At 42.8% G+C, this 25,849-nt stretch overlaps 1 protein-coding gene across 6 annotated transcripts in view; it reads right to left on the reverse strand.

The window, feature by feature from the left end:
* Synj (synaptojanin) overlaps positions 1 to 25,849 on the reverse strand; it is a 312,743-nt gene that overhangs the window by 166,831 nt on the left and 120,063 nt on the right. For all 6 annotated transcript variants that reach the window (XM_076199351.1, XM_076199352.1, XM_076199346.1 and 3 more), the window contains one exon: positions 16,452 to 16,608. In XM_076199351.1, coding sequence (XP_076055466.1) covers positions 16,452 to 16,608 — 157 coding nt within the window. The remainder of the gene's footprint in view (positions 1 to 16,451; positions 16,609 to 25,849) is intronic.

Genomic DNA, 25,849 nt, shown 5'->3' on the forward strand with positions numbered 1-25,849 from the left:
AAAATTTGTAGTAATCTATGTACCCCCCAAAACACAGTCTTGGACAGAGAGTGATCATTCCAAACTATTGGAAGACACAAAGAATGTACCAACTGATTTAATGAAAGGAGGAAATGTAGTAGTTATGGGTGACTATAACTCAAAAGAAATATGTTGGGAAGAAATGACAATGAAGGATGGAGAAGACCTCTATGGAAACATACTACTGGATATGACCATTGAATGCACAATGATTCAGTGGGTAAAGGAAAATACCAGATATAGAAACAATGAGGAACCCTCAAGACTAGATTTAATACTTACATCAGACCCTGAAATTGTAGACAGAATTGATTACAAACCCCAGTTGGAAAGAGTGACCACCTACTAATAGAGTTCAAATTAAAAGAGCAAATGTATTTGAGAAGAAATGAGAAACAGAAAAGCAAGACTAATGTACCAAAAAACAGATTTTGAGAAACTCAGAAAATTCTTTCAAAATAAAGAAACAAAGATGGAAGAGAAATGGAACATACTAAAAGAAATTTATGAGGTAATAAACAAACATGCACCAAAACAGAAGCAAAAAAGGATATACATTAAGTGCTGGTACATCAAATATGTAGTGGGGCTAAAGATAGACGAGACAAAATCTTGGAAAAGATGGAAAAAAAAAAAAAAGAGTAAGTGGCAAACTTATATCAAACTAAGATGTGATTATGTAAAAATATAAAAGAAAAACTATGAAAAAGACTTGTCTTTTTCATAGTTTTTCTTTTATATTTTAGACAAATGCAAGGAACAACCTAAACTATTTTCCAGGTATGTAAATGGTAAACTAAAAGACAAACAAGAAATAGTAAAACTGCACAAAGGGAATTATGAATATAAAGATGTAGAAATGGCTTCAATTATGAACAAACATTTCAAATCAGTGTTCACAATTGCAAGTTCAAAAAACTGTGAGGAAATACAGAGAAAAAGATACCTCCCATGAAACAAATAACTGTGACACAGAAGGAAAGCAGAGACTAAATAAAAAACCTTGATATAAAAAAATCAGAAAACCACACAATCCAGATGGAATTGCAAACTGGATATTAAAAGAATGCAGAGATGAGTTGATGGACAAAATATACATACACATACCAAAGGCTTTTTTCCCCCTTACATGGGAAGAAACATACATGATAAATACTCACTCAAAGAAGGAAAGGTACCACAAGACTGGAAAAATGCAAATACTGTACCAATATATAAAGGAGAGAACAATGAAAATCCAATTAACTACAGACTGGTCTCCCTTACAAGCACAATAGCAAAAATATGTGAAAAAGTTATAAAAAGTAGATGGGTTAAACATCTGGAAGAAAAACATATATTGAATCCAACACAATTTGGATTTAGACAAACTTGATTTCCTTCTACTCAAGACTAATAGAAATAATACAAGAGGGGGATAGATGGGTGGACTGTGCTATTCTAGATCTACAATAAGCATTTGATAAAGTGCCACATAAAAAACTAATAAGAAAAATGGAATCAATAGGTGGTATTAAAGGAAAATTATTGGAATGGATGGAGAACTTATTGACTGGGAAAAAATGAGGGTACTAGAGACAAATACTTGACCTGGGAGAAATGATAAGTGGTGTTCTGCAAGGCTTCAATCATGTTTGCCATATATATAAATGATATGGATGAAGGTGTGGAATGTTATAAGAACTTCTTCACAGATGAAACAAAAATACTAAAGAAAGTAACTTCAGAGGAAGATTGTAAATCACTACAGATACATACATACAGGGTCTAACAGATAAATCCGTACAAACTTTGAAGAGGTTTTAAGCACTTAAAAAGTAACATATGGCAATTCTGATTGTTTCCAGATACTTCCATTTGTCTAATAATTTAGCCAGTTGTATACTAGCACCGGTGCAATAAACATTAAGCAATGGAACAAGCCAAATGTTCAGCCATATGCGAACTTCGTCGCGCGGGTCACACTCCTAGCGCCATAATAAGGATGCTAAAATACTCCAGACAAACTGTTTACGATGTTTGTAAACGTTTTGATGAGACCGGCGAAGACCAACGAGCTGCTCACAAGCCCAGAAGGGGCAGAATTCTAACACCTCGCTTTTTAGCTGGTCTCAAGAGAAGTGTCAATGCAAATCCAGCCTTACCATTATTGACATTGGCAAAGAAGAGAGGTGTCAGCACAATGACAATTCACAGAGCATTAAAGAAATTGGGATTAACCTCATTCTCACAAGGAAAAAGACATCTTTTGACACGAAAAATGAAAGAAATCCGCTTGACCAGGTGCCAAAAGCTGTTGAACTGGATGAAGTCGAATGGCTCAGTCATCAAGTTTTTTTCCGACGAGAAGATTTTCACGGTTGATGCGACTTTCAATAAGCGGAATGATCGCTGGATAGCCTCCTCATCCTCAGAGGTTCAACACAAGACAACGACGAAGAAACCAGCAAGTGTCATGGTGCTCTGTGTGGTGTCAACTGAGGGGGACGTCTTCACTCACTTCTTCAACAACAAGGAGAAAGTCAATGCCGTTGTCTATTGCAAAGTTCTAGAAGAGAAAATAATACCCTGGATGAAAGATAAGGCTAGTGGCAACCAGTTTGTCTTCCAACAAGACTCGGCTCCAGCCCACACAGCGAAGAGGACCACCAACCTTCTCGAAGGGTCAAATGTGCAGTTCTGGAACAAAGAGTTGTGGCCCTCAAATTCGCCAGACCTAAACCCTTTAGATTATTATTTTTGGGCACGAATTGAGGCCAAGGCATGTGACAAGCCATACAGAAGTATAACAACCCTGAAGACAGACATCAAGAAGGCTGTGGGTTCATTATCAAAGTCTGAGATCATCAACGTTGTATCCAAGATTCGTAAACGCGTTGAAAGCGTTATAACAGCTGAAGGTGGTTACATTGAATGACATAATTGTTCTTATTGCTATTTCTAAATACAGGTAAACGTCGACTTACGATGGCATTAGGTTTCGATAGAGCCATCGTAAGACGATTTCATCGTAAGTCGATCCCCAATTTGTGTATCACTGTTCCGTGGTCACTGTACCTAGCCTACCTGTATATTAACCACCAGAGATACTCAATATAGCCTATTAAACATGTACAGTAGTTTATATAATTATTTTTATCCTTTTTACCTTATTCAAACACTATAATATGTATTTTCAGTACGGAACTTAAATCTCGCGGGCAGCAGCCAATGCCAGCCGTACGACGCCACGTAATAATACTCGCATCATAAAATATAGTCACCGCTTATATCGATCGTTCTCTCTTTCACCCGCGAATTTTGAAAACCACAGAGAATGGGATTTAGGGCACATTTGAGAGAATATAAAAACACAGGGGCGACTACAATAAATATAATCAAGACGCCGATATGGCAGCGTCGCGAATCCACTTGCTCCTCATGACGCCTACGTGTGCGGCACCGTATGGAAGGGGTTAAATTATCATATCATCGTCGTCGTCGTCGTCATCGTAAAGTCGAACAATCGTAAGTCGCGGCCATCGTAAGTCGACGTTTACCTGTATACTGAAAATTTCATAACTCTCTGTTTATTATAACCCGAGATATTAATCTTAAAACATGTGATAAGAAGTTGTACGGATTTATCTGTTAGACCCTGTATACCAAAGGCTTTTTCCCCCTACACAGGAGGTAGCCAAAAAAGCAAAAGGCATAGAAACCACTCACACCCATTCCATTTCCTATATATTCCACTCCCCTCCACCCTCCTCCCTCCCTCTTATCTTGGCACCTCCTGGATGATGGGTCATCCCTTCATCCTGTCCACTGCCCTAGGTCAGAAGCAGTATTGCAAGACACAGCACATCCACAGAAAGGCCGCTTCATAAATTCGGCAACCCTCACTCTTCGTCCCCCCATGCAGAAAAGAAGATGGGGAGAAATCCCTTCAGGCCGTGTCATATTTTTTCTCATACGTTTCCTCATCCCCCATCCCCCACCCACTCCCCCTCATGCATCACAGCATCATCTATACACAACCCTTCTCCATTCACCCCTATCTTCTGTCCTCTCCCATCCTTCCTCCACAGACATTCCTCTCTTTTGTAATGCCCCTTTCACCCCATCCATCCATCTCATCCTAGGATGCCCCCTCATATTCACTCCTTCCACCTCTGCCTTCCACACTTCTTTTACTAATCTTTCTTCACTCATTCTTTCCATGTCTCCAAACCATCCTAATACTCTTCCATCAACCCTATCTCCCAGTTCCCTTTCCACCCCTGTTCTCCTCATCACCTCCTCATTTCTCACTATATCTAGCCTAGTAATACCTATCATACTTCTCAAGACATTTCATCTCAAAACACATTCAAACTCTCTCTCTTCCTCTCTTATGTTCCATGTTTCTGTCCCACGCAGAGCTGTTGGCACAATCACTCCTTCATATAACCTCCTCTTAGCATCCATTCCCAAATGTCTATTTCTCATTGCACTTTTCAATCCACCGAGGGATTTACTCCTTTCTTTCAATCTACATTCTACCTCCACCTCCACATCTCCCTTTCCTGCCACATTCGCACCCAAGTATCTAAAACTATCTACTTCCTCCAGTCTTTCACCCTTAATGCTCACCTCCTGCCTGCTGTCACTCTCTCCACTTGTACATCTCATCACCTTACTTTTACCCACATTTATCTTCAGCTTTCTTCTATCACATACTCTCCCAAACTCTGTCACCAACTTCCTCAATCCCTCCTCTGATCCTACTACAAGCGCAGTATCGTCAGCAAACAACAACTGGCTCACCTCCCACTTTTCTCCATTTTCTTTAATCATCTCCAATCCCTGACCCACTACCCTTGCATTCACCTCTCACACCACCCCATCCATGTAAAGATTCAACAGCCAGGGCAACATAGCACATTCCTGACGAAGTCCCACCTTTACCTCAAACCATTCACTCTCTCCATTTCTAATTCTAACACAAGCTCTACTACTCTCATAAAAACTCTTGACTGCTCTTAACAGCTTTCCTCCTATCCCATATATCTGCAATACCTCCCACAGTGCCTTCCTTAATACCTTGTCATAAGCCTTTTCCAGATCCATAAAAGCCCAAAAAACATCCTTACCTTTTCCTATAGCTTTCTCACATATCTGTATTACCACAAAAATCTGATCTACACAACCCCTGCCTGTCCTAAACCCACACTATTCCTCACCAATTACTCCCTCTGTTCCTCTCCTAATCCTTTCAATCAAGACCCTCCCATAAGCCTTCCCAACTACACAACAGGCTGATCCCTCTGAAACTAGTACACTCACACTTGTCACCCTTTCCCTTGTAAAGCGGAACTATACAGGCACTCCTCCAGTCCTCTGGCACTCTACCCTATCTCAAACAAACATTAAACCTCACCAACCAGTCCACAATAACTGTACCTCCTATCTTCAGACATTCTGCATGGCATCCAACCAGACCAGGTGCCTTTCCTGCTCTCATTAAAAAAAAAAAAACATACTGCATATACCAAGGCTTTTTCCCCCTCACAAGGGAGGTAGCCAAAAAGGAAAAGGCATAAAATCATTCCCACCCATTCCATCCCTGAATACACTCCACATCTCCTCCACCCTCCCTCTTATCTGAGCACCTTCTGGATGACAGGTCATCTCTGCACCTTGTCCACTACCTTTAGTCAGAAGCAGCGTCGCAAGACACAGCACATCCACAGCAAGGCCACTTCATTAAATCGGCGACTCCCACTCTCCGTCCCCCCATTGCATAAAAAGTAGAAGACAGGGAGAAATCCCTTTGGGCTGCATCAAATTTTGCTCACACATACTACCTCATCCCCCATCCCCCCGCCCATTACCACCTCATGCATCACAACATCATCCATATACAACCATTCTCCATTCACCCCTGTCTTCTGTCCTCTCCCGTCCTTCCTCAACAGACATTCCCCTCTTCCCCAAAGCCCCCTTCACCCCATCCATCCATCTCATCCTAGGATGTCCCTTCATGTTCACTCACTCCACATCTGCCTTCAATACCTCTTTTACTAGTCTTTCTTCACTCATTCTTTCCATGTGTCCAAACCATCCTAATACTCTTTCATCAACTCTATCTCCCAACTCCCTTTCCACCCCTGTTCTCCTCCTCACCTCCTCATTTCTCACTCTGTGTAGCCTAGTAACCCCCATCATACTTCTGAGACACCTCATCTCAAACACATTCAAACTCCTTCTCTCTTCCTCTCTTATGTTCCATGTTTCTGCCCCATACAGTGCTGTTGGCACAATCACTCCTTCATATAGTCTCCTCTTAGCATCCATTCCCAAATGTCTATTCCTCATTACACTCTTCAATCCACCAAGACATTTACTTGCTTCTCTCAATTTACATTCTACCTCCACCTTCACTCCACCTTTTCCTGCCACATTTGCACCCAAGTATCTAAAACTATCCACTTCCTCCAGTCACTCTCCCTTTATGCTCACTTCCAGTCTACTGCCACTTTCACCCCTAGTACATCTCATCACCTTACTTTTACCCATATTTATCTTTAGCTTTCTTCTATCATATACTCCCCCAAACTCTGTCACCAACTTCCTCAATTCCTCCTCTGATCCTGCCACAAGCGCAGTGTCGTCTGCAAACAACAGGTGGCTCACCTTCCACTTTTCTCCATTTTCTTTAATCATCTCCAATCCCTGACCCACTACCCTTGCATTTACCTCTCACACCACCCCATCCATGTATAAGTTGAACAGCCAGGGCGACATAACGCATCCTTGATGAAGTCCCACCTTTACCTCGAACCACTCACTCTCTCCATTTCTAATCCTGACACAAGCTTTACTACTCTCATAAAAACTCTTGACAGCTCCTAGAAGCTTTCCTCCTATCCCATATATCTGCACAACCCCCCACAGTGCCTTTCTGTCTACCCTATCGTAAGCCTTTTCCAGATCCATAAAAGCCCAAAAAACATCCTTCCCCTTTCCTATAGCTTTCTCACATATCTGTCTTACAACAAAGATCTGATCTACACAACCTCTACCCGTCCTAAATCCACACTGTTCCTCACCAATTACTCCCTGTTCCTCTCCTAATCCTCTCAATCAAGATCTTCCCATAAGCCTTCCCAACTACACTTAACAAACTAATCCCTCTGAAACTACTACATTCACACTTGTCCCCTTTTCCCTTGTAAAGTGGAACTATACAGGCACTCCTCCAGTCCTCCGGCACTCTACCCTCTCTCCAGCAAACATTAAATAACCTCACTAGCCAGTCCACCATCACTGTACCTCCTTTTTTTTTTTGACATTCTGCATGGCATCCATCCAGACCAGGTGCCTTACCTGCTTTCATCATCTTAACAACTGCCTTCACTTCATCCTTCCTTATTTCTCCTCCATTTCCCTCACTCATCACTCTCATTTTCTTAGCATTTCCCACTGCAGCTATCTTTCCCTCCCTATCCTCCTTCACATTTAGCAACTCCCTAAAATATTCTGCCTATCTTTCCCTTACTGCCTTCTCTTCCATTATCATTTCTCCATCTGCACCTTTTACCTTTTCTTCTACTTGATTCGCCTCCTCTTCCTCTCTTAATTTCTTTCCAAAACATCTTTTTATTACTTTCAAAAATTTCTGTCATACTCTTACCCCATTTCACATCTGCTCTCCTCTTTGCCTCCTTTACCTTTTGCTTTACTTCTCTTCTTTTCTTTGTACCTCTCATATGACTCCCTTGTCCTATTTTGTAATCAATCTGTGAAAGCTCGCTTCTTCTCTTCTACAACCTTCTTCACTCCACCATTCACTACCCTTCCTTCTATTTCCTCCTGTCCTTCTTGTTCCACACACCATTCTTGCATACTTTGTGACTCCCTCCTTGAACCATCCCCATTACTCCTCCACACCTAGCTCTACTCTATCCTTCACTCCCTCCCACTCCTCCTTCAGCTTCTTCTTGTACTCCTTTTCATTTTTATTTAAAGAGTTCACTCTAAGCACCTCCCTACCTTTAGCCCCTTTCCTCTTTCTCCATCTATCCTCCACTCTCAACTTACCTTCCACCAAAAAATGATCTGATATTCCCCCGCCCTCTCCCCTTAGCACATGTACATCCTTGACTCTTCCTATCATAATCCTATTTACCACTACATAATCCATTAACACTTTATCTACCACCCTTCCATCCACCACCCTCTCCCATGTGTACTTATGCTTGACTTTCTTCCAAAACACTGTATTTGCTATTATCAACTCTCTAGACACATTTCCACCATCAACTCTCCACTACGATTCTTTCCTGGAACTCCACATTTCCCAACCACTCCATCAATTGGACCATTTCCTACCCTAGCATTAAGGTCTCCCAGTACTATTACATTGACATTTCTCCCTAAATTCTCTATGCACTCATTTAAATCTATCCAAATGGCCTCCCTTTCTTCTACACTCTTCTCACTGCCAGGCCCATATGCACTTACAAAGACCCACATCTCCTTCCCCAGTTTCACCTTCATCCACATTATCCTTGAGGAAACCTCCTTCCACTCCACTACACGTTTACCTATCTCTTCACTTACTAGAATAGCCACCCCTTCCCTCCCTCGCCCTCTCTTCACTCCTGATAACCTCCCACTTACACTCACCCTTCCCTTTCAACTTAGTTTCACTCAAAGCCAACACATCCATCTTTCTTCTCACAAACATACTACCTATCTCTTCCCTTTTACTCTCATCTGTACCACATCCACGCACATTAAAAGACCCAAACCTTAGGGTGCTGGTTGGAAAACTCCCAGACCCTCTTATGCCTTTGCTTTTTCTTTTAGGAATGTTCTCCTGTGGGGCTACAAGGAGAAGGATGCCTAGTCCCAATCCCCATCCCTTTCTTCTCGCCTCTTACGATCCAAGTGGAAATACTTGGTGGCAGTATTCTTTTCCCCCACCACAGAAAATGAATACTCAGAGAAATGGTACAGGACAGCAAACAAGGGGTTGGGGGACAGCATAACGGAGGGACAGTCGTAGTATAAAAGTGTCATTTCTCTATGAACAGAGTTTTCTTCTATCATAGACAAAATTATGTGTGACTCTGGTCCGTAGGGGCGCCCCATATAGACCCTTAAAAAAAAAAAAAAAAAAAAAACCCACATTTATCTTCAACTTCCTTCTTTTGCACACCTTCCCAAACTCTGTCAGTAACTTGAGTCATCAGCAAACAACAACTGGCTTATCTCCCACAACAGAGAAATTCCTTTCAAGAAAGGCAAGGACCATATTTACATGACTGCATTCAGGTCACCGCCCAGTACTAAGAAAACAGCAACAAAGAATAGGCCTGACCACAGAAACAAACTGCCCCACCATCACATAGGAGACAAAACAATTAATACCACACTGTCCCAACTTAGTCATACCCAGATAATACAATAGTCCTTCCTTGAGTGACATAGGGGCCAATCTGGCAACTTGTGACCAATGAGAAGATGAAGAAAGGTTGTAAAGAAAGATACATATACCAAAGGATTTTTCCCCCTTACAAAGGGAGATAGCCAAAGTCAAAGGCATAAAATCCACTTCCACATACTCCACTCCCATTCACCATCCCTCACTCTCTTTGGCTCCTCCTAGACAACAGGTCATCCCTGCATCTTTCCCACTGCCCTGGGCTAGAAACTATGTAGCAAGACACAGCACATCCACTGCAAGGCAACTTCATTTAATGCATAACCCCTCCTCTCCATCCCTCATGCAGAAAAAAAAAAGATGGGGAGAAGTCCCTTTGGGCTGCCTCAAAATATCATTCACACATACTGGCTTATCTCCCATTTTTCTCCATTTTCTTTAACCATCTTCAGTCCCCAGCCCATTACCCTTACATTTACCCCTTGTACCACCCCATTCATGTATAAATTGAACAGCCAAGGCAATATAACACATCCCTGACAAAGTCCCACCTTTACTTCAAACCACTCACTCTCTCCATTTCTAATTCTAACACAAGTTCTACTACTCTTGTAAAAACTCGACTGCTCGATAGCTTTCTTCCTATCCCATATATCTGAAATACCTCACACAGTGCCTTCCTGTCTACCCTGTCAAAAGCCTTTTCCATATCCATAAAAGCACAAAAAATATCCTCAACTTTTCCTAATATCCTCAACTTTTCCTAAAGCTTTCTCACATATCTGCCTTAACACAAAAATCTGACATGCAACCCCTACCTGTCCTAAACCCACACTGTTCCTCATCAATTACTTCCTCTCTTCCTCCCCTAATCTTCTCAATCAAAACCCTCCCAACTACACTACTACACTCAATAAACTGATCCCTCTGAAACTACTACACTCATCAATTGTCCCCTTTTCCCTTATAAAGTGGCATTATACAGGCACTACAGTTCTCCGACACTCTACCCTCTTTTAGACAAACATTACACAACCTCACCAGCCAATCCACCATCACCATACCTCCCTTTTTCAGACACTCTACATGACACCCATCTAACCCAGGTGCCTCACCTACTCTCATCATTTTAATAACTGTTTTCTCCTCATCTTTCCTTGTTTCTCCTCTATTTTCCGTATTCATCACTGTCCTTTTCTTAATACTTCCCACTGCAACTACTTTTCCCTCCCTATCCTCCTTCACATTTAGCAAGTCCCTAAAATACTCTGCCCATCTTCCTCTTACTGCCTTCTCTTCCATTATCATCTCTCCATCTGTACCTTTTACCTTTTCTTCTCTACTTGATTCGCCTCCCCTACCTCTCTTGATTTCCTTCCAAAATATATTTTTATTATTTTCAAAATCTTCTGTTATACTCTTATCCCATTCCACATCTGCTCTCCTCTTTGCCTCCTTTCTCTTATGCTTTACTTCTTTCCTCTTTTCTTTGTACCTCTCATATGATTCTCTCATCTTACTTTGTAACCAATCTGTGATTGCTCATTTTTTCTCTTCTACAACCTTCTTTGCTTCATCACTCACTACCCTTCCTTCTATTTTCTCCCATCCTCCTTGTCCCACACACCATCTTTGCTCACTTTGTGACTCTCTCCTTGAAACATCCCCATTCCTCCTCCACTCCTAGTTCTAATCTACCCTTAACTCCCTCTCACTATTTTCTCAGCTCCTTGTATTCCTTCTTTTTTTTTTCATTTAAGTAGTTTACTCTACGCACCTCCTTACCTACTGTCCTTTTCCTCTTTCTCCATCTATCTTCTACTCTCAACTTACCTTCCACCAAGAAAAATATCTGGTATTCCTTCACTCTCTCCCTTTAGAACATGTACATCCAAAACTCTTCCTACTCTTCTCATGGTTACCACTATATAGTCCATTAAAGCCCTATCTACCACCCTTTAGTCCACCACCCTCTCCCATGTGTACTTATGCAATTTTCTTCCTAAACACTGTATTTACTATCATCAACTCTCTAGACACCTCTCCATCATAATTTTTTCCTGGATCCCCATACTTCCCAACCACTCTGTCTATTGGTTCACCTACCCTGGCATTGACATCTCCCAATACCACTACATGGGCATTTCTTCCTAAATCCTCTATGCAATCATTTAAATCTATCCAAAAAATCCTCCCTTTTCTTTACATTCTTCCCATTACCAGGCCCATATACATGTACAAAAATCCACATCTCCCTTCCCAGTTTCACCTTCATCCACATTAACCTTGAAGAAACTTCCTTCCAATCCACCACACGTTTCCCTATCTCTTCACTTACTAGTATAGCCACCACCTTCTCTTTCTTGTCCTCTCTTCACTACTGACATCCTCCCAGCTACACAACCAAACTCAAACTTGCCCCTCCCTTTCAACTTAATTTCACACAATGCCAACACATCCATTTATCTTCTCACAAACACACTGCCTATCTCTTCCCTTTTACTCATCTGTGTCACACCAATTCACATAGAAAGACTAAACCTTAGGATTCTGGCTGGAAAATTCCTCCCAGACCCTCTGCCTTTGCTTTTATAGGAATGTCCTCTTTGGGGCAACAGAAATTAGGATGCCTAGTCCCATCCTCATCCTGTTTTTGTCACCTTTTCCAACTCAAGTGGGAACATTCTGTGGCAGTATTCTTTCTCCCCTACCAAAGGGTTTGGCAAAAAAGGAAATGAATATTGGTACAGGACATTATCATGAGTAGGGGGACAGCATAATGGAAGGATAGTTGCAGTATAACAAAGTAGCATAATTTCTCTTTGGGAATAGAGATTTCCTCTATCAGAGACAAAATGATGTGTGGTTCTGGTCCACTGGGGTGCCCCATACAGACCCTAAAGTATCAGCTACATGCTACTGAGCAACTTTTAACACCAGAATAACATGCATCCAATACCCCAGATAGTAAAGTATGACTATACTTAATTCCTAGGAACATAAGAACATACAAATGAAGGAAACTGCAAGAGACCATAAGGCCTATACCAGGCAGTTCCATGTCCATTACCACCTATCATCCCCATCCATACAATTGTCTAACCATTTCTTAAAACAACCAATAGTTTCAGTGCTCACTACATGGTTACAAAGTCTATTCCATTCATTGACCACCCTATTAGTAAACCAGTTCTTGCTTATTTCCTTCTTAAATCTAAATTTGTCCAATTTAAATCCATTACTGCGAGTCCTGCCCTGTTGTCTTAATATGACCTTGTAAACATGTAGTGGAGTGAAGGAGGTTTCCTCAAGGATAATGTGGATGAAGGTGAAACTGGGAAAGGAGATGTGGGTTTTTGTAAGTGCATATGGGCCTGGCAGTGAGAAGAGTGTAGAAGAAAGGGAGGCCTTTTGGATAGATTTAAATGAGTGCATAGAGGATTTAGGGAGAAATGTCAATATAATAGTACTGGGAGACCTTAATGCTAGGATAGGAAATGGTCCAATTGATGGAGTGGTTGGGAAATGTGGAGTTCCAGGAAAGAATCATAGTGGAGAGTTGATGGTGGAAATGTGTCTAGAAAGAGAGTTGATGATAGCATAAGTACACATGGGAGAGGTGGTAGATAGAGCGTTGATGGATTATGTAGTGGTAAATAGGACTATGATAGGAAGAGTTAAGGATGTACATGTGCTAAGGGGAGAGGGTGGGGGAATATCAGATAATTTTTTGGTGGAATGGTAAGTTGAGAGTGGAGGATAGATGGAGAAAGAGGAAAGGGACTAAAGGTAGGGAGGTGCTTAGAGTGAACTCTTTAAATGAAAAGGAAAAGGAGAAGGAGTACGAAAAGAAGCTGAAGGAGGAGTGGGAGGGAGTGAAGGATAGAGTAGAGGTAGGTGTGGAGGAGGAATGGGGATGGTTCAAGGAGGGAGTCACAAAGTGTGCAAAGATGGTGTGTGGAACAAGAAGGACAGGAGGAAATAGAAGGAAGGGTAGTGAATGGTGGGATGAGGAAACAAAGAAGGTTGTAGAAGAGAAGAAGCGAGCTTTCACAGATTGGTTACAAAATAGGACGAGGGAGTCATATGAGAGGTACAAAGAAAAGAAAAGAGAAGTAAAGCAAAAGGTAAAGGAGGCAAAGAGGAGAGCAGATGTGAAGTGGGGTAAGAGTATGACAGTAAATTTTGAAAGTAATAAAAAGATGTTTTGGAAAGAAATTAAGAGAGGAAGAGGAGGCGAATCAAGTAGAGAAGAAAAGGTAAAAGGTGCAGATGGAGAGATGATAATGGAAGAGAAGGCAGTAAGGGGAAGATGGGCAGAATATTTTAGGGAGTTGCTAAATGTGAAGAAGGATAGGGAGGGAAAGATAGCTGCAGTGGGAAGTGCTAAGAAAATGACATTGATGAGTGAGGAAAATGGAGGAGAAATAAGGAAGGATAAAGTTAAGGCAGTTGTTAAGATGATGAAAGCAGGTAAGGCACCTGGTCTGGATGGATGCCATGCAGAATGTCTAAAAAAAGGAGGTACAGTGATGGTGGACTGGCTGGTGAGGTTATTTAACCCCTTCCATACGGTGCCGCATACGTAGGCGGCATGAGGAGCAAGTGGATATGTGAGGCTGCCATATCGGCATCTTGATTATATTTATTGTAGTTGCCCCTGTGTAATGCCATACTCTCTAAACTGTCTTCATCACATTTTCTATGGTTATCAAAATTCACAGGTGAAAGAGAGAACAATCGATATAAGCGGTGACTATATTTTATGATGCGAGTATTATTACGACACATCGTACGTCTGGCAGATAATGCTGCCCGCGAGATTTTGGCCCGTACTGAAGAGGTTAATGTTTGCTGGAGAGAGGGTAGAGTGCTGGAGGACTGGAGGAGTGCCTGTATAGTTCCACTTTACAAGGGAAAAGGGGACAAGTGTGAGTGTAGTAGTTTCAGAGGGATCAGCTTGTTAACCTCTTCAGTACGGGCCAAAATCTCGCGGGCAGCATTAGCTGCCAGACGTACGATGTGTCGTAATAATACTCGCATCATAAAATTTAGTCACCGCTTATATCGATCGTTCTCTCTTTCACCCGTGAATTTTGATAACCATAGAAAATGTGATGAAGACAGTTTAGAGAGTATGTCATTACGCAGGGGCAACTACAATAAATATAATCAAGACGCCGATATGGCAGCCTCGCGTATCCACTTGCTCCTCATGCCGCCTACGTATGCGGCACCGTATGGAAGGGGTTAAGTGTAGTTGGGAAGGCTTATGGGAAGATCTTGATTGAGAGGATTAGGAGAGGAACAGAGGGAGTAATTGGTGAGGAGCAGTGTGGATTTAGGATGGGTAGAGGTTGTGTAGATCAGATCTTTGTTGTAAGACAAATATATGAGAAAGCTATAGGAAAGGGGAAGGATGATTTTTGGGCTTTTATGGATCTGGAAAAGGCTTACGATAGGGTAGACAGAAAGGCACTGTGGGAGGTTATGCAGATATATGGGATAGGAGGAAAGCTTCTAGGAGCTGTCAAGAGTTTTTATGAGAGTAGTAGAGCTTGTGTCAGGATTAGAAATGGAGAGAGTGAGTGGTTCGAGGTAAAGGTGGGACTTCATCAAGGATGTGTTATGTCGCCCTGGCTGTTCAACTTATACATGGATGGGGTGGTGTGAGAGGTAAATGCAAGGGTAGTGGGTCAGGGATTGGAGATGGTTAAAGAAAAGTGGGAGGTGAGCCAGCTGTTGTTTGCGGACGACACTGTGCTTGTGGCAGGATCGGAGGAGGGATTGAGGAAGTTGGTGACAGAGTTTGGGAGAGTATGTGATAGAAGAAAGCTGAAGATAAATGTGGGTAAAAGTAAGGTGATGAGATGTACTAGGGGTGAAAGTGGCAGTAGACTGGAAGTGAGCATTAAGGGAGAGCGACTGGAGGAAGTGGATAGTTTTAGATATACTTGGGTGCAAATGTGGCAGGAAAAGGTGGAGTGAAGGTGGAGGTAGAATGTAGATTGAGAGAAGCGAGTAAATGCCTTGGTGGATGGAAGAGTGTAATGAGGAATAGACATTTGGTAATGGATGCTAAGAGGAGACTGTATGAAGGAGTGATTGTGCCAACAGCACTGTATGGGGCAGACACATGGAACATAAGAGAGGAAGAGAGAAGGAGTTTGAATGTGTTTGAGATGAGGTGTCTGAGAAGTATGATGGGGGTTACTAGGCTAGATAGAGTGAGAAATGAGGAGGTGAGGAGAAGAATGGGGGTGGAAAGGGAGTTGGGAGATAGGGTTGATGAAAGAGTATTAGGATGGTTTGGACACATGGAAAGAATGAGTGAAGAAAGACTAGTAAAAGAGGTATTGAAGGCAGATGTGGAGGGAGTGAACATGAGGGGTCCTAGGATGAGGTGGATGGATGGGGTGAAGGGGGCTTTGGGGAAGAGGGGAATGTCTGTTGAGGAAGGACGGGAGAGGACACAAGACAGTGGTGAATGGAGAATGGTTGTATATGAATGATGTTGTGATGCATGAGGTGGAATGGGTGGGGGGATGGGGGATGAGGTAGTATGTGTGAGCAAAATTTGACGCAGCCTGAAGGGATTTCTCCCCATCTTCTCCTTTATGCATGGGGGGACAGAGAGGGGGGGTCGCCGATTTAATGAAGCTGCCTTGCTGTGGATGTGCTGTGTCTTGCAACACTGCTTCTGACCTAGGGCAGTGGACAAGGTGCAGGGATGACCCGTCATTCAGGAGGTGCTAAGATAAGAGGGAGGGTGGAGGGGTGTGGAGTGTATTCAGGGATGGAATGGGTGGGAATGAATTATGCCTTTTCCTTTTTGGCTACCTCCCTTGTAAGGGGAAAAAAACCTTGGTATATGTATGTATCACCCTTGTTAAAGCCTTAGAGCCACTTGAACACCTCTATGAGATTACTTCACACTCTACATCTTTCCATTGAGTGTAAGTTAAGGTGCCTAACGTCTGTATCTTGAGGTAAAGAAAGATACTTGGGATTTACTTACCAACGAGGAGGTTGGTTGGGAGAAGAGAGCGAGAAAGGGCTGCCAAGTAGTTGTTGAGGAGGTTACCATGAAGCAGGATGTCAATGGCTTCTTGCTTGCTGCTATCTAGTAGGTTGTTCTGTATTGTGCGTGCAGCTGACCTTGCACCATCAATGAGCTGGAAGTGATATAAGATCAGAAAATATATCCTCCCTAGATTACATATTTCATGCTCACAAGTTACTCTGCCACTGAGAATGGAGTCATCCACTCTATTGAAAGAGTTGAATGTGTGTCAACTCTCAATTTGCTGAGCTTTGGTTTCCAGGATTTAAATACACTACTAGACATTACAGATATCATGGTTAAAAGGGCAACTGTTGGCAAATAGAGTACAGAGTTTGGGGGGTTAATTTTAGACTACTTGCTCTGTAATCTGAAGATAGAACAACGCGCATCAAAACATCCCCCCCAAAAAAATATGCAAACAACACAACATACACTCCATAAAGGATTTGTGGGAAAACCCCGTTTCGGCTGTGGTATCCCTTGGGAAGACGGGACTGCTCAGACAGTCTAGGGAACAACAAAAAATTTCCTCCAAAACATGCTTCAAACCACCAGAAAACAGGAAAATAAAAATATAAACAAAATGAAACTGAAACACAAGAGCTGTCCAACCAATCTCCAACACACAGAAAATGCTATAAAGGAAATGAAAAATATTGAAAGACACAAGGTATACACTAAATGAAATACAGAAAGGAGGAAATCTAGTAATTATGGGCGATTTTAACTCAATAAATATGTTAGGAAAAGATGACAGTGATGGCTAGAGAGGACTTTTGGAGAAACACACTACTGGACATTGTCATGAGAAGACGATGTGCTGTGTCTTTGTTTCAAGCGGGTTGACCCGTCCGAGCTTCGGGTCGCACATCTGCGCAGCTGGCCATGCCCCCAAGCCAGGTCGCGTCGCCAGGTCAGAGTGTGATTGGCGCAGGTCAATTTGCACACGACCCATAGCGATTGCGATTGGCTGCGGGTTTGCGCACGACCCATGGGCATAGCGCTCATACCTCGCAAGGCAAGCAGGGACACACTCCAGCATCGACCATCACGTGAGTACCATGTTCTTCCTTTATTCCCGCTAACAACAGCTAGTGCTTTTTGCCTACGAAAACACATAAGTAGCCCACATAATAAAAGTAGAGCCAACACACGCCAGTGTTTTTGTCGGCCTATACTACCCGCTCGGCTATCATACCATAGTGGTGGCGACGGTGGTTGCAGTTGACGCTCTATTACACGCACCCATTCCTCAACTCAGTGAACATATTTACAAATACCACTTCACACTGTTAGGATTACTCAGTGAACACAAAGGAGTGCTAGTTAGAGCTAGGACTGATAGATATCTCACTATGTCTCGGCGTGCAAGCGTACCGGTGAGCCACCAGGCAAAGGCACTACAGGCGACTGCAGATGTTCCATTCTTTCTTTCCTCCGGGATTAACCATCACCCCATGAGTGGCCTCCCTGCCTGTACGGACGCGCAATCTTGGCTTTCTTTATTGGAAGAAAGGTGGTCCCCAGAGGTCCCTGACGCAGACAAAATTGCAGTTACTCAGCAGAAAACTGCCGGTGATGCCGCGATAGCTGCTCGCCTAGCAAAGGGTAGGCATCCCAATGATTGGGAAGCATTCAAACTCGCGTTCCGCGACTTTTTTTATGCACCCGCGGCGGATTTTGAAGACTGATACTAGCGTCGGTCAGGAGGCCCAGATGGGTTTCGCGGAGAGTGGCTCGTCAAAAAACGGCCAGCGGCAATCGAGCGAGGAAATTTTTCACGTCGATTTGGCCAGCTCCCATGGTACTGGTGGTGGTTTGGCTATGGTAGCAGTTACTTTGTTAGAGCCACACGCTACTCGGTCCGTTTGTGCTCTCCTAGACACGGGAGCGGCAGTGTCTCTTATTCATAAGAGCATTTTGCCTGCTTCCATGGAAGGCTCCCAGGTTGGTACCACTAGAATCATAGTGGCCGACGGTTCAGAGATGCCCAATCTTGGCAAAGTCACTGTTAGGTTTGATCTCGCAGGGTTTCCGTTCCAACATTCTTTCTTCATAATCCCTGTTGAGGGTCTTCCTTCTAAGCTCATCCTCGAGTTCGATTTCCTCGCTGCGCACAAGGTGACTTTGACATTCCGTCCATTGACATTCAAAGTTGAGGGCAAGGATGTTCCAGTAATCCTTGCAGGGACGGCCCGGCATTCACCGCCGCTCATCGCCGTGTGCGAGGAGCGCCACAGTTATCAGGGGGTAAGTGAAACAGCCACATTCCCGGTTAAGACCACTGAGGCTCATTGGGTACCAGGTTTCTCAGGCGGAACCATAGGTTTGATGCTCGAGAGGGCAGACAAGCTCGCTCCCGCAGGTCAGGCCGTCTCGGTGCTGTTTACAGCACGCCCATCCGCCGAGGGCGCCAGCCTGCTCGGCCAGGGAGTAGTAGCGCTGCTCAGAGTGGAAGATGGAAAGGCATGGTGCAAAGTTCCATTCCTGAATTTGGGCCCTGATACCCATGAGATCCGCAAAGACCAAGTGGTTGGGGAACTTACTCTCTTAGGGGAGATCTAGTAGATGGTGGAACTAACGTCTCGGTGGGAACGGTGCAGGCGTCTAACGTACTGGATGGCTCTCGTGGTGATAAGTTACGATTGGAAGTAGGGAAAATTTTCCCTAATAAGCATAGCAAGGAAAGTATAACTCTGACCTCTTTGGTGGTCAAATATGGCGATGTTTTTGCCTTACCAGGGGATCCACTTACCGTGACGCCTCACTTCTTACACGAGATTTGGACCATTGGACCGCCGGTCTACCGCAAATCCTACCCCATTCCTGAGAAATATAGGCAAGAGATATGAGACCAGATTGGGGATATGCTTCGTAAGGGAATCATTCGCCCATCACGTTCTCCTTGCAATGCTCCTGTCGTTCCAGTTGTTAAGAAGGATAAAACCCTTCGTCTTTGTCTTGACTTTCGTGCTCTGAATCGACACGTAGTTGATGATAGGTTCCCTCTTCCCCATATTGACTCGATGCTGCGAAGTCTCGGCTCCAGCGTCATATTCTCACTGCTAGATCTTAAGCAAGGGTATCTCCAAATCCCGCTGATGGAGAGCAGCTGTGAGAAAACGGCGTTCTCGACGCCCGAAGGGCATTACGAGTTTATGTCTCTTCCCTTTGGGTTAAAAGACGCTCCATCCTGTTTTCAAAGGGTGATGAATCAGGTGCTAACGGGGCTGTTAGGGGTTAGTGCGATGGTGTACATGGACGATATCATTGTTCTGGGAACATCTTGAGGATGTCTTTCGGAGGTTGCAGGAGGCAAACCTCTCATTGAGACTGGAGAAATGCCATTTCTTCCAGAAGGAGATCGCTTACCTAGGTCATGTTATATCCCAGGACGGGATAAAGCCTCAGCCAGATAAAGTCCGAGCCATCAAAACTTTTCCCCGGCCAGCGCGTCAGAAAGAGCTGCTTTCATTTCTGGGATTAGCGGGATACTACAGGAAGTTTATTCCTAACTTTGCTGAGATTTCGTTGCCTTTGGTCGATATGACGAAGGGTGACGTAGTGGGGACGACAAGAATCGTGAGCTTGGTCCATGGACACCACCTCAATTACATGAGTTTGAGTCCCTCAAATCCCATTTGTCCTCCACGGTGGTCCTCCCTTACCCCAATTTTGCGAAACCTTTCTTGCTCACCACTGACGCCAGTGCTTCGGCGATTGGAGGCGTGCTTCAGCAAGAGGACGACGGAGGTAGGAGATGCCCACTCTCCTATTTCAGTCGCACTCTTAACGAGCACGAGAGACGGTATGGTACCGTTGAGAGAGAAGCGTTAGTGGCGGTGTACGGTCTCACGATTAATCGCCCGCTAATTATGAGATATTCGGTGAGATTTTAGAGCGATCACAGGCCTTTGGTCTGGCTCTTCACTGCTAAGGGCACGAACACTCAGATTCTCCGGTGGCAAATGGCGATCGCCGACTTCAATATTGAAGTCAATTACATCCCTGGGAGATTGAATATTGTCGCTGACGCGCTCTCTCGGATACGGGGGGCTGACCACCCTATAGATGATTTCATAGTTTCCCAAATATCCATGGGTGGCCAGGGTAACTCACTCAAATTCTGAGGAGGATACCATCACGTGGAACCAGTTAGAGATTAGGATAGAGCAGGATGCACACCCTGATTGGGGTCGACTTAAAGAGTACCTCCGAGGGGCCACATCAGGAGCGCCAAAGATTCCGCGCCTAAGAGTGCCGATCGGGGGAGTTTCAACTCCTCCCCGACAGACTCCTATATCATGCGCGTAGAAATGCGTACCAGTTGGAGGAACTTCGCCTGGTATGCCCTGAAGGAGCAAAGGCAGCAGGCTTACGTATTGCCCATTGCCTTCCTATGGCGGGCCATGGTGGAGTCCAAGTTACTCTGGAACGGCTACAAAAATTTGCGTTTTGGCCGAAAATGTCGGAGGATGTGAAGGATTAAAAAAAAAAAAAAAAAAAAAAACTGCATCACTTGCAAACCTTCCTATGACTTCCCAGCTCCACTTAGACAGTTTCCTGACGTACAAACTCCGTTTGAGAGAGTCCATGTTGATCTCATTGGCCCGTTAGCCACCACCCTAAATGGTGCGAAGTACATCCTAACAGTAGTCGATGTACTAACCCGCTTCTTGGTCGCCGTGCCCATTAATTCCAAAGAAGCGCAGACTAGCCCGAGCTTTCCTAAACCACGTCCTGGCTATACATGGCGCTCCGAGGAAGGTGATCTCAGACGGCGGAGGAGAATTCATGAACGAGACGTTCAAAGAGGTGATGGCAAAGGCGAACATCAGCCATCATAAGATAACTCCATTTCATCCCTCGAGCAACGGGATCGTTGAGAGGGTAAATGGGACCATTATAAAAACCTTACGGTCCCTAGTCCAGGACAATCAAACAGGCTGGGATCAGATGCTCCCTTTAGCGGTCTTAGCCTACAATTCTGGGTATCATAGAGTCCTGCTGGATTCCCCGCATTTCCTCCTGTTCCACAGGGACCCCATCCTCCATATAACTGAGTTCACCAGGCCCAGTGCCCCGTGGTATAATACGGATAATTTAGCGGGCGAAACAATGGCTTTAGCAAACTCATGTTTCGACAGGTGCCAAAAGTTCATCGAGGCTGCCACAATTGAGAGGCACACAAAACGGCCGAGGGCAAGGATAAAGCAGCTCGCCCTTGGTGACAGAGTATACGTCACCGCCAAACCTAGGCAAGGGGTGACAAAGAAGCTCCAGCCATTGTTCCAAGGCCCCTATAGGGTGATCAAACAAGTTAGTGATGTAATCTATTGCATCAAACATCTGCGGTCAGGACGTGAGTTCTGTGTTCACACAGACAGGATAAAGCAGGAGGGCAACCTCTCTGTGTGCGAGAATAAGAACGTCAGGAGAGCGTTCCCCACACATGAGAAGGAACCCCTGGACCTACAGGAGGATAGTGCCAGCTCACATTAGTAAGCCGATTCGAAAGTCATGTAACCTCTCCGTGTGCGAAACACAAACGCCAGACGAGCGTTCACCACACGTGAGAAGGAATTTGAACCTACCACCAGTGATACCGATGTTATGTTCATTTTTTTTAGCCCTTTTTTCACACATTTCCCTACTGTAGATATATAAAATACTTTGCACACGACCCATAACGACTGTGATTGGCTGCGGGTTTGCGCAAGGCCCGTGGGCATAGCGCTCATACCTCGCAAGGCAAGCAGGGACACACTCCAGCATCGACCATCACGTGAGTACCATGTTTTTCCTTTATTCCCGCTAACAACAGCTAGTACTTTTTGCCTCCGAAAACACATAAGTAGCCCACATAATAAAAGTAGAGCCAACACACGCCAGTGTTTTTGTCGGCCTAGACTACCTGCTCGGCTATCATACCATAGACATAACCATTGAATATATGATGACTCAATGGGTAACAGAAAATATCATATATAGAAATAATGAAGAACTGGGAAGACTAGAGCCTGAAATTGTGGATAAAATGTAATACAAGACACCAATTGCGAAGAGTGACCACATACTACTTGAGCTCAATCTAAAAGAGGAAATATGGGGAGAAATGGGAAACACAAAAGGAAGACTGATATGTAATAAAACGGATTTTTGGGAAACTTACAAAATTCTTTCAAAAAGAGAGTTGGGAATAATACCTTAATGAAGAAACACAGGTGGAAGAGAAATGGATATTAAAAGAAATCTATAATGAAGGAGTGGATAAATATGTACCAAGATAAAAACAGGAAAAGGTGTACATTAAGTGCTGGTATAAAAAAAAAAAAAAAAAAAGTTTGGAAAAGTTTGGAAAAGATGGAAAAAAAAAATGGAAAGTGGCAGATATATATCAAACTAAGAAATGAATATGTATATTCAGGGAAGAAAAAAAAACGATGAAAATGACATAATAGATATATGTAAAGATCAACCTAAATTATTCTTTAGATATGTAAATGGTAAACTAATAAATAAACAGGAAATAGTAAAAGTACGACAAAAGTACGTCAAGAGAACATACTGAGGATATAGAAATGGTAGAAATTATGAACATTTCAAATCTGCATTCACAAAAGAAAACATACATAATTGGGATGAAGGAAGGGGAGAAAGATCCCCCCAAATGACAGAAATAATTGTGACATAGAAAGAAATAAGGGACCAAATAATGAACATTCATGTCAGAAAATCACACGGCACGGACTGAATTGCAAACTGGATACTAAAAGAATATATAGATGAACTAACAGACAAAATATACAAGATAATAGATTGCTCACTCAAAGAAGGAAAGGTACTCCAAGACTGGGAAAATGCCAATATCATGCCAATATATAAAGGGGGAAACAAGGAAGACCCAACAAACTAAAGACCAGTCTCCCTTATAAGTACTACAGCTAAAATTTGTGAGAAAGTTATCAAAAGTAGGTGCACTAAACATATGGAGAACAATATAATATATCCAAGACAATTTGGTTTTAGACAAAGAGATCATGTGCCACAAATTGATGTTTCTATTCAAGGTTAATAGATATAATGCAAGAAAAGGAATGACAGGCAACTTGTGCTTTCCTGGACTGTAAGTGTTTGATAAAGTACCACACAAAGAATTATTAAGAAAACTCAAAACAACAAGAGGTATACATGGAAAACTATGAAAATGAATGGGAGATTTCTTGCATGGAAGAAAAATGAGTGGTGCTCAGATATATATACTCTACTTAGGAAGAAATGATAAGTGGAGTCCCACAGGGTTCAGTACTGACTCTGATAATGTTTGCTAAATATGTAAATGACATGGATGAAGGAGTAAAACATTACATGAACTTCTTTGCAAATGATGCAAAACTACAAAAGAAAATAAGTATGGAAAAAGATTGTGATTTGCTACAGTGAGATCTGGACAAGGTCTGGGAATATAGTCTGAAGTGGGAAATAAACTTCATCATTAACCACTTCACTATGGGACTTAAATCTCGCAGGCAGCAGCCAATGCCAGCCGTACGACGTGTCGAAATAATACTCGCATCATAAAATATAGTCACGGCTTATATCGATCGTTCTCTCTTTCACCTGTGAATTTTGAAAACCACAGAGAATGGGATTAAGAGCAGATTAGTGAGAATGTAAAAACACAGGGGCGACTACAATAAATATAATCAAGACGCCGATATAGCAGTGTTGCGAATCCACTTGCTCCTCATGACGCCTACGTGTGCGGCACCGTATGGAAGGGGTTAAGAAATGTAGTATAATGGAATTTAGAAAAAGTAAAAAAAGAATATCAGGACAATATAAAATCGGTGCAAAGGAAGTAAAGAAAATTGGTTCTGAAAAGGACCGAGGAGTAATCATCAAAAATATGTACCCAGACAAGCTGATAAACAAAATAGTAGTCGGAGAAACCTACAATTGACTAAGATCAAATAAAAGTGTCTTTTAATTACTTGGATGAGGTAATGATAAAGAAAATACTAGTCACACTGATAAGACCAAGTTTAGAGTATGCAGTGACACTGGACACTCAGTACAAAGAGTAACGACAAAGATGGCCACAACACTTTCAAAATTGACATATGAGCAAATATTGTCCAAACTAGAACTACCAACCCGGGAACAAAGAAGAGAAAGTGGCGATCTATTGGTCATTTACAGAATCATGAAAGGCATGGAAGTCCTTGACAAAGAAGACCTATTAATATGGGATAGAGGAAAAACAAGGGGGCATGGGAAAAAAAAAAAAAAAAAAAAAAAAAAAAAAGCTTTCCATACAAAGTGGTGGATATCTGGAACTAATTGGATGAAATAATAGTGTGTGCAAACACCATACAAGAATTTATGAACAAACTAGTTGTTGCAAGATACAAACATGGGTTACTACAAACATAGCTCCCCTTCCCATATAATACAACTCAGTAAATACACTTGGTTAAAAGCAGGAAGAAATCAACCCCTAAAGATCAAATTAAGGTCACAAATGGCAGCAGAAGAATCATCAACAAAAACAGGAAAGCTAGCAAATAGTGAACACTATAAAGGCATATGGATAAAAAGAGACATGAATGATGAGGAAAGAGAAAAGATGTTAAGAAGTGAAGCTAATGAAAAAAGAACAGACAATGAAAAAACAAAGTTCTATTGGAGAGTATTAAACACGAGATTGAGAAAATGATACATTCAAGAAAAAGAAATGAAAGGAGCAGAGAATGAGATGGTTGTGTCAATTTATTTCTCATACATATTCCCTCACACCCCATTCCGCACCCACTACCCCTCATGCACCACAGCACCATCTATACACAACCCTTCTCCATTCACCCCTATCTTCTGTCCTCTCCCATCCTTCCTCAATAGACATTCCTCTCTTTCGCAATGTCCGTTACCCCATCCATCCATCTCATCCTAGGACGCCCCCTCATGTTCACTCCTTCCACACCACTTTTACCATGTGTACAAACCATCCCAATACTCTTTCATCAACCCTATCTCCCAACTCCCTTTCCACCCCTGTTCTCCTCCTCACCTCCTCATTTCTCACTCTAGCCTAGTAAACACCTATCATACTTCTTAAGCAAGTTAAGTGCATTGTGGTCCATGGTATCCAGGAAAAACATGATATGTATAAATACCAGAGAGAAAAGGAGAAGGAAATAGCTGAGGAAATTTTGAAAGAAATACAGGACGAAAGGTAAACTTTTGATAAGGAAATTGATGAGATCCTCAGGATAGGCAAATATTCAAAAGATAAATAACATAGACCTCCGAAAATAAAACTAAGAACTCAAATGATAGCCAAGGAGGTA

The sequence above is a fragment of the Oratosquilla oratoria genome, chromosome 16 (genome assembly GCF_046742065.1).
Source record: "Oratosquilla oratoria isolate Oo_2021 chromosome 16, ASM4674206v1, whole genome shotgun sequence".
In the NCBI taxonomy this organism is placed as follows: Eukaryota; Metazoa; Arthropoda; class Malacostraca; order Stomatopoda; family Squillidae; genus Oratosquilla; species Oratosquilla oratoria.